The sequence below is a fragment of the Eucyclogobius newberryi genome, unplaced genomic scaffold (assembly GCF_026437365.1).
Source record: "Eucyclogobius newberryi isolate DKJ021-1_F unplaced genomic scaffold, fEucNew1.0.hap1 SCAF_4, whole genome shotgun sequence".
In the NCBI taxonomy this organism is placed as follows: Eukaryota; Metazoa; Chordata; class Actinopteri; order Gobiiformes; family Gobiidae; genus Eucyclogobius; species Eucyclogobius newberryi.
This window is the reverse complement of record NW_027316056.1, coordinates 33,764,707-33,773,385: the sequence shown is the minus strand read 5'-3', so window position 1 is coordinate 33,773,385 and position 8,679 is coordinate 33,764,707. Positions and strand designations below refer to the sequence as shown.

At 42.6% G+C, this 8,679-nt stretch overlaps 1 protein-coding gene across 1 annotated transcript in view; it reads right to left on the bottom strand.

Moving 5' to 3' along the window:
* pdlim3b (PDZ and LIM domain 3b) overlaps positions 1 to 8,417 on the bottom strand; it is a 33,110-nt gene extending 24,693 nt beyond the window's left edge. The window contains exon 1 of the mRNA XM_072463338.1: positions 8,219 to 8,417. Within this exon, the coding sequence (XP_072319439.1) occupies positions 8,219 to 8,311 (93 nt within the window). The 5' untranslated portion in view covers positions 8,312 to 8,417. The remainder of the gene's footprint in view (positions 1 to 8,218) is intronic.
* Between the last annotated feature and the right edge of the window lie 262 nt (positions 8,418 to 8,679).

Here is an 8,679-nt window from a genome sequence, read left to right as displayed (position 1 = left end):
GAGGTGAGGAGAGAACACGAGGTGAGAACACGAGGTGAGAACACGAGGTGAGAACACGAGGTGAGGAGAGAACACGAGGAGAGAACACGAGGTGAGAACACGAGGTGAGGAGAGAACACGAGGTGAGGAGAGAACACGAGGTGAGGAGAGAACACGAGGTGAGGAGAGAACACGAGGTGAGGAGAGAACACGAGGAGAGAACACGAGGTGAGGAGAGAACACGAGGTGAGGAGAGAACACGAGGTGAGGAGAGAACACGAGGTGAGGAGAGAACACGAGGTGAGGAGAGAACACGAGGTGAGGAGAGAACACGAGGTGAGGAGAGAACACGAGGTGAGGAGAGAACACGAGGAGAGAACACGAGGTGAGGAGAGAACAGCTGTCACTGCGTCGTCATAAAATCAAGCCGTTTTCACTCATGGATCTATTAAAATATGAGCTTCACCTTAAGCTCATGGTCTAAAGCTGCTGCTGCTTCACTTTTACATCAGAACATTTGATCATTAATGCAATTTGATGATATTATTTACATAGTGCAAAACTGTACATTTTTTATATGTATTGACCAAAATCTATTTATTGTCATGACTCAATATTTTAGTGTTATTATTCAGTGTTTTGTGGTTTATCGCAAATAAAATATAAAACAATAAAACATGTCGAGTTTGTAAACCTTTTCACTGACAATGGAAATAATTCCCATTCTTAAATACATGGAACGTTTGATCTAAAAGTGATTTCTTAAATTACAGATTTTTTACCTGCCAAATGCCAATCATTCTACAACATGTCAAATGTATTCACATGTTTCTCTATCACAAAACATGCTAAAGTCATGATGAAGTCAGTATTTATGCTAAAGTCATGATGAAGTCAGTATTTATGCCAAAGTCATGATGAAGTCATGATGAAGTCAGTATTTATGCCAAAGTCATGATGAAGTCAGCGTTAATGCTAAAGTCATGATGAAGTCAGTATTTATGCCAAAGTCATGATGAAGTCAGTAATTATGCTAAAGTCATGATGAAGTCAGTATTTATGCCAAAGTCATGATGAAGTCAGTATTTATGCCAGTCATGATGAAGTCAGTATTTATGCTAAAGTCATGATGAAGTCAGTGTTTATGCTAAAGTCATGATGAAGTCAGTATTTATGCTAAAGTCATGATGAAGTCAGTATTTATGCCAAAGTCATGATGAAGTCATGATGAAGTCAGTATTTATGCCAAAGTCATGATGAAGTCAGCGTTAATGCTAAAGTCATGATGAAGTCAGTATTTATGCCAAAGTCATGATGAAGTCAGTAATTATGCTAAAGTCATGATGAAGTCAGTATTTATGCCAAAGTCATGATGAAGTCAGTATTTATGCCAGTCATGATGAAGTCAGTATTTATGCTAAAGTCATGATGAAGTCAGTGTTTATGCTAAAGTCATGATGAAGTCAGTGTTTATGCTAAAGTCATGATGAAGTCAGTATTTATGCTAAAGTCATGATGAAGTCAGTATTTATGCCAAAGTCATGATGAAGTCAGTATTTATGCCAAAGTCATGATGAAGTCATGATGAAGTCAGTATTTATGCCAAAGTCATGATGAAGTCAGCGTTAATGCTAAAGTCATGATGAAGTCAGTATTTATGCTAAAGTCATGATGAAATCAGTATTTATGCCAAAGTCATGATGAAGTCAGTATTTATGCTAAAGTCATGATGAAGTCAGCGTTAATGCTAAAGTCATGATGAAGTCAGTGTTTATGCTAAAGTCATGATGAAGTCAGTGTTTATGCTAAAGTCATGATGAAGTCAGTGTTTATGCTAAAGTCATGATGAAGTCAGTATTTATGCTAAAGTCATGATGAAGTCAGTGTTTATGCTAAAGTCATGATGAAGTCAGTGTTTATGCTAAAGTCATGATGAAGTCAGTGTTTATGCTAAAGTCATGATGAAGTCAGTGTTTATGCTAAAGTCATGATGAAGTCAGTATTTATGCTAAAGTCATGATGAAGTCAGTGTTTATGCTAAAGTCATGATGAAGTCAGTGTTTATGCTAAAGTCATGATGAAGTCAGTGTTTATGCTAAAGTCATGATGAAGTCAGTGTTTATGCTAAAGTCATGATGAAGTCAGTATTTATGCTAAAGTCATGATGAAATCAGTATTTATGCTAAAGTCATGATGAAGTCAGTATTTATGCTAAAGTCATGATGAAGTCAGTGTTAATGCTAAAGTCATGATGAAGTCAGTATTTATGCTAAAGTCATGATGAAGTCAGTATTTATGCTAAAGTCATGATGAAGTCAGTATTTATGCTAAAGTCATGATGAAGTCAGTATTTATGCTAAAGTCATGATGAAGTCAGTGTTTATGCTAAAGTCATGATGAAGTCAGTATTTATGCTAAAGTCATGATGAAGTCAGTGTTTATGCTAAAGTCATGATGAAGTCAGTATTTATGCTAAAGTCATGATGAAGTCAGTGTTTATGCTAAAGTCATGATCAAGTCAGTATTTATGCTAAAGTCATGATGAAGTCAGTATTTATGCTAAAGTCATGATGAAGTCAGTATTTATGCTAAAGTCATGATGTAGTCAGTATTTATGCTAAAGTCATGATGAAGTCAGTATTTATGCTAAAGTCATGATGAAGTCAGTGTTTATGCTAAAGTCATGATGAAGTCAGTATTTATGCTAAAGTCATGATGAAGTCAGTATTTATGCTAAAGTCATGATGAAGTCAGTATTTATGCTAAAGTCATGATGAAGTCAGTATTTATGCTAAAGTCATGATCAAGTCAGTATTTATGCTAAAGTCATGATGAAGTCAGTATTCATGCTGCTTGTGTCATACAGATAAAACACTGATGGACACGAAACGTAACATCATAAGTTTATACCTGGCAAAACATTCCATTTCCTCGCTTTCTTTCCGTAGCATTTCTCACGTTCTTTCAGTTTTTTAGGCAAAATAATTTCAAGACATCACTTCTGAGCAGTAGGTCCACGGCCCTCAGGGGCCCCTCAGGGGCCCTCAGATCCGTGGTGGTCATTAGTTCCATGATTTGTTCAGTTATTAAACTCATGGATCATATTTTTACGCCTGTAGCTCATTCGTGGCATTTGAGCTCATCCACGGCATCTCGGCCCCTTCACTTCACCTACACGCGCTCTGATTGGTCTAAACGGTCACGAGCTGGGCTAGAGCGGCGCGCTAGAGCGTAGCCGAAGCTAACAGCTTTAAATGCGTTTTAAAGACAACTGAACAATCTTAAAATTAAAAAAGTCAATGACCCAAAAATAGGTAAGAATTGTCGCTATATCCGACATTTTTGAAAGCTCTAGGTGCTTTTTCAGCTGAACACGAGCAGTTTTTCGTTACATTGTGCTCTAGGGAAAAAAAGCTTTCTGGGCCACGCGATTTCTTTGGCTGCAGTAGCAATGGAGCGGCCACTGGGGGTTGTAACGACATGCTGCGGCTAGCCACGCCCTATCCAGATATTAGAATAGATCCATGGTTGCACCACATACAAAAACTCTTTCAGTCCATTTCCTGTTTGACTGGAATGTGCCACAATGACATCAGACATGTCCAGCAGGGGGCAGCAGCCTGAGCATGGACTCCCAGGCTTCCCCCACCCCAGACACTTCCTCCAGCTCCTCCGGGGGGATCCTGAGGTCTTCCCCACCCGACCTCAGATGGAGGAAATCCAACTCAAACGTTTGAGGCTGGATTTAAAGCAGCCGTCACTCGTCACTCGGGTCGTGACCTTTCCACAGCCATATTCAGTTACTCAGAGAACACACTCAATGAGCTCATGAGTCTATAAATAAGCGCTGGACGAGGGGGCATGATTTACAGCCCCACTGTTTCATGTCAGCATCAGAGTGTGTCGTCTTTATTGGAGGTCTTACTTTCCGCTCCCCTCAGCCTCGAAGTCCAACAGTTACAACAAATCAAACTTTGGTCAGATTTTCCAACATCTTTCCATCCAGTGTCAAGTAAAACATCTTTTTTCAATGATTGAAGTTCCTATAGTACGCCCCCTGCTGGTATGGTCACTACGCAGTTAATGAATCGTAATCATGTCTCTAAAAATATATATATTACCGAGTGTAACAATGTGTGACACGGGATTACATACAATACCACTAAAAAAACGATTGGATTAAGAATATTCATCTTTAGCAGAAAGGTTGATTTAGTTATTTAGATGAGAGATTATTCTGTGAAGTGTCTGAACGGCGGTTCTTCCTGTATTTATGAGTGCGTTCACCTGGTATTTTTGCTCTGAAAACAACAGCATTAAGGACATACAAGCTTGTTCCTGTATACTATGAGCTGGTGTGCGACTTAAACTCCGGAGTGACTTATATGTGGTATTATTCATTATTTTCACACTGGCAACCACAAGAGGGCGCTCTAGACTCTAAGCGACGCAGAAGAAGAATCTGAAGATTTTATCAAATAAATTCATCCAAAACCTGACTAAAACTCCAGAGCAATTTTTTTCTTCTCTATTATGCATTTTTTGGCTGGTGCGACTTATACTTAAAGGTTGAATGGACGATTTTTTTTAGCAAAACCTGAGTCTTATTTCCTCGTGGCGTGGACGGCCGATTAGTCCTGCCACGTATCAATCATAAAACGCACCTACCGCTGCAGCCGCGTGTGGCTCGTCCCCAGTCCAAGCGCATGGATCTATCATAATATAGTTCCCTCAGTGTACGGGACAAAATGAAGACAGAGAAAGACAGTTCGAGCTGACTCAGAAGAAGACGGAAATCTACGGGAGACGAGAGATGCGATGTGATCCGTCGCGCTAATAAACAAACGCACGTGTGTGTTGTATCAGTCCACACGGGGGAGTGCGCATGCGCACTTCAGCCTGAGTTCTCAAATCGCCGAAAAATCGTCCATTGCGCCTTTAAAATACGGTAGTTTCCTGGAAAAAAATATAATTACTTGAATATTCCCTTGTAAGGAATTAATCAAGTGTTCTTTTATTGTCAATATATAATTTCAATATTAACAGCAATATTCCAACGTTTTCCTCAGATATCTTAAAGGTATTCATTCATTCATTCATCCAATCAATCAATCATTCATTCCCACATACACACACATCCCAGTGACTTTGGGCCTTAGGCGGGGCACACCCTGGACATGGGCCGGCTTATAAAGGAATCTTTATCAATACATCAATGCCAATTTGGTTCTGTGTGTCCTCAGTCAGTCAATCAGAGTTGTGTTTTTGAACAGACTAATGAGCAATGAAGCTGTAATCTGTATATTTACACAAATATGTGTATTTAAGTAGTATGTGTATTTAAATGTGTGTATTCATATGTGTAAGTATTTAATGTCCCACATACAGAATACACATACTATCATATTTTACAGAGGTGAAAAGTGCATCTGTGACATTTATTCTCACTATATAAATGTTAATAGCCACAGTAGCACACACACAGAGGATGCTGGTGTTCATGTGGGATCCTTAACCTTTAGTCGTATTTGCTGTTTGGACAGATGTTGTCAGACTTTGGCTCGTTAAAACCATTTCCAAACTATGTAACTTATTTGGCATTCAGTTTAGATTTCCAAAAGCATGTGACCACTCTGGCTCCGAGCACTCACTGCATGAGTAATCAGACTATGAACAGAACTGTGCAAATCCTTATTTCTTGTAAGTTGTAAGTTGTTGTTTACACGTTAAAATGTCACGTTGGGGAATCTTGAGACTTTGGCCTAAAGGATATATTTACATTCTGTCAAGTGATTTAATCTTTTCATAGATTCAAATCTTTGGCTGTAAACTGAATCTATAATCAATCACACAATGGCCAGTGAGCCAAAAGGTTCAGGTCAGGCCCCATGAGGCGGGGCCCCAGCTTTAAATGCCACACAGTTCCACCAGAGGAGCTCTAGAGAGGACAAGAGTGAGAGAGGTGCCTCATACTGCCTTCATAATGTTTATAATGTTGTCTTCAATCTACACATCATAACCAAATATTCCAAATACACATATTAGGTATTCAAATTACTTTCCTGTTGTGTGAAGCACTTTGAATTGCCTTGTGTACGAATTGTACTCTACAAATAAACTTGCCTTTTTGCCTATTTTATGAATACTTTCTGCTATGTCACGGTTAATGCAACTGCTTATATCCTTAGCAGATTAATTCAATACATTTAGACACATAAAATATCATTGTGATGGCTGGTTATTGTATCTGACCAATCGAACTGTGACTGGTTCATTCGTAAGTATATTTCAATCCAAAGGTACAACTTCAAGCTCCTTAAATAGACATGAATAATAGTAGCCCGAGTATAAAGCCTTGTGGTACTCCCGCTTCTAATAGCATTTTGTTAAACTGTTTAATGAGCTGTACATTAATCTTTCTGTTTTATGAAGCTGTAGCTCGCCTCCACCGCAGCAGTAGAATCTTCACCCCCCTCACCCTTCTCAGCCCCTCCCCCTCTCTTCCTTTTCATCACTACCAGTGTATGGACTAAAAAATAATATTCACCTCCACAGAGCCTCGGTTCATCTGACACTGCTCAAAGCACAAACTGTCCAATGGAAACACACGGTAAATACAATCTTAATCATTTGCTGTGAACGTAACGTGCACAAAGGCGATTTAGTATGTTTTGTCGTCTATATCGTGAATCGTATATCCCAGGCTTCTACAGTGGAACGGCCTGAATCTGCACGATAGTGACAAAGCTCTCTAATTGCACTAATTAATTAAGTTAACTCCGTTATCGCTGAAGCCAACTGTATTCTGCTGGTCCTGGTTTTAGTGATCCTGTTTAAGATGTGGTTTAGGGTGGATAAAACTCTACGATTAGTCTCGGTTTAGACTCAATTGTCCTGTAGCTGCTGTTTAGACCTGCTTTAGTCTTGGTCTTGGTTCAAACGTTGTCAAGTCCTGGCCTTGATCTGCTCCAGTCTTCTCAAGAAAACCTAGCTTGTTTCATAGCAAATTTGCCGCCGATTGCGCCTCGCTCATTTGTGTTTCGAAGTTTTCCCCGTTTGAAATCACCTGTTTGCGCGTGGACTTCCCCGGCCCGCGCAGCTGTTGTAGAACGTCCGGGGCAGATGAGCTCATGGCGCTAAAATCGTAGCCGCGCCGATTGAGCGGTAGCGTAAGGAGCTATTTGTGTCTGAGCCCTGCTGTGTTTTAGCAGGTGTTTGCGGTGGTCAGACTGGAAACAATAGACCGATGTGGGGGCCGAGCAACAGCCGCCGCCACCGCCACAACCGCCGGGAACGTGCGCAAAACTGCTCTCGTTTCGGTCACGGAGGGATTAGTCGCCGGCCGATTTGGATGACCTTCCCGCCGCGCACTATCCACCATACAGAGGCTGGAATATGCAGGAAATATGCAGTAATGTCGTTTTACTGCAAATATAGCTACAAAAGTTCAGGAAAAAAACTGCTTGCAACGTTAACTCTACTGAGTCAAAAAAGCTGCATGACGTTGTGTCCATGGGCAAGATGTGAGGTGCTGGTGTGTTCTTACCCTGGAGATGGTGAGGTGCTGGTGTGTTCTTACCCTGGAGATGGTGAGGGGCTGGTGTGTTCTTACCCTGGAGATGGTGAGGTGCTGGTGTGTTCTTACCCTGGAGATGGTGAGGGGCTGGTGTGTTCTTACCCTGGAGATGGTGAGGGGCTGGTGTGTTCTTACCCTGGAGATGGTGAGGGGCTGGTGTGTTCTTACCCTGGAGATGGTGAGGTGCTGGTGTGTTCTTACCCTGGAGATGGTGAGGGGCTGGTGTGTTCTTACCCTGGAGATGGTGAGGTGCTGGTGTGTTCTTACCCTGGAGATGGTGAGGTGCTGGTGTGTTCTTACCCTGGAGATGGTGAGGGGCTGGTGTGTTCTTACCCTGGAGATGGTGAGGTGCTGGTGTGTTCTTACCCTGGAGATGGTGAGGTGCTGGTGTGTTCTTACCCTGGAGATGGTGAGGGGCTGGTGTGTTCTTACCCTGGAGATGGTGAGGTGCTGGTGTGTTCTTACCCTGGAGATGGTGAGGGGCTGGTGTGTTCTTACCCTGGAGATGGTGAGGTGCTGGTGTGTTCTTACCCTGGAGATGGTGAGGTGCTGGTGTGTTCTTACCCTGGAGATGGTGAGGGGCTGGTGTGTTCTTACCCTGGAGATGGTGAGGTGCTGGTGTGTTCTTACCCTGGAGATGGTGAGGTGCTGGTGTGTTCTTACCCTGGAGATGGTGAGGGGCTGGTTGAAGTCTTTGCCCCCGGACAGACGGAAGCCCCATGGAGCGGGCCCCTCCAGTACGACGCTCAGTGGCATGTCCCCCACGTCCCGTTCGGCTGCCGTTCCACCGTCTGGGCTCCCGTCCCGTGCTCTGGCGGGCCTGGGACAAGCTCCTGCTCGGGCCGATCCCGACTGATGGAGAGTGTGAGAGGAGAGGGAGGCGAAGGGAGGGGGAGCGCCGCGAGCCCACCCCGCCGGAGAAAGTCTACTTCAAATATTTACGGCGTGTGCCCGGAGTTACTGCATGTTACTCCAAATACTTCCACACCTGTCGATACCAGAAGAGGACGCTACGCACATAATCCAAGGGGTCCAGAGCAGAGGGGTCCCAGTCATGGCTCAAGGGGGTCAAACACGGACCTCTGACGATTGTTTGTTGGCCCTTGTTGTAGCTGTTGTTGTGT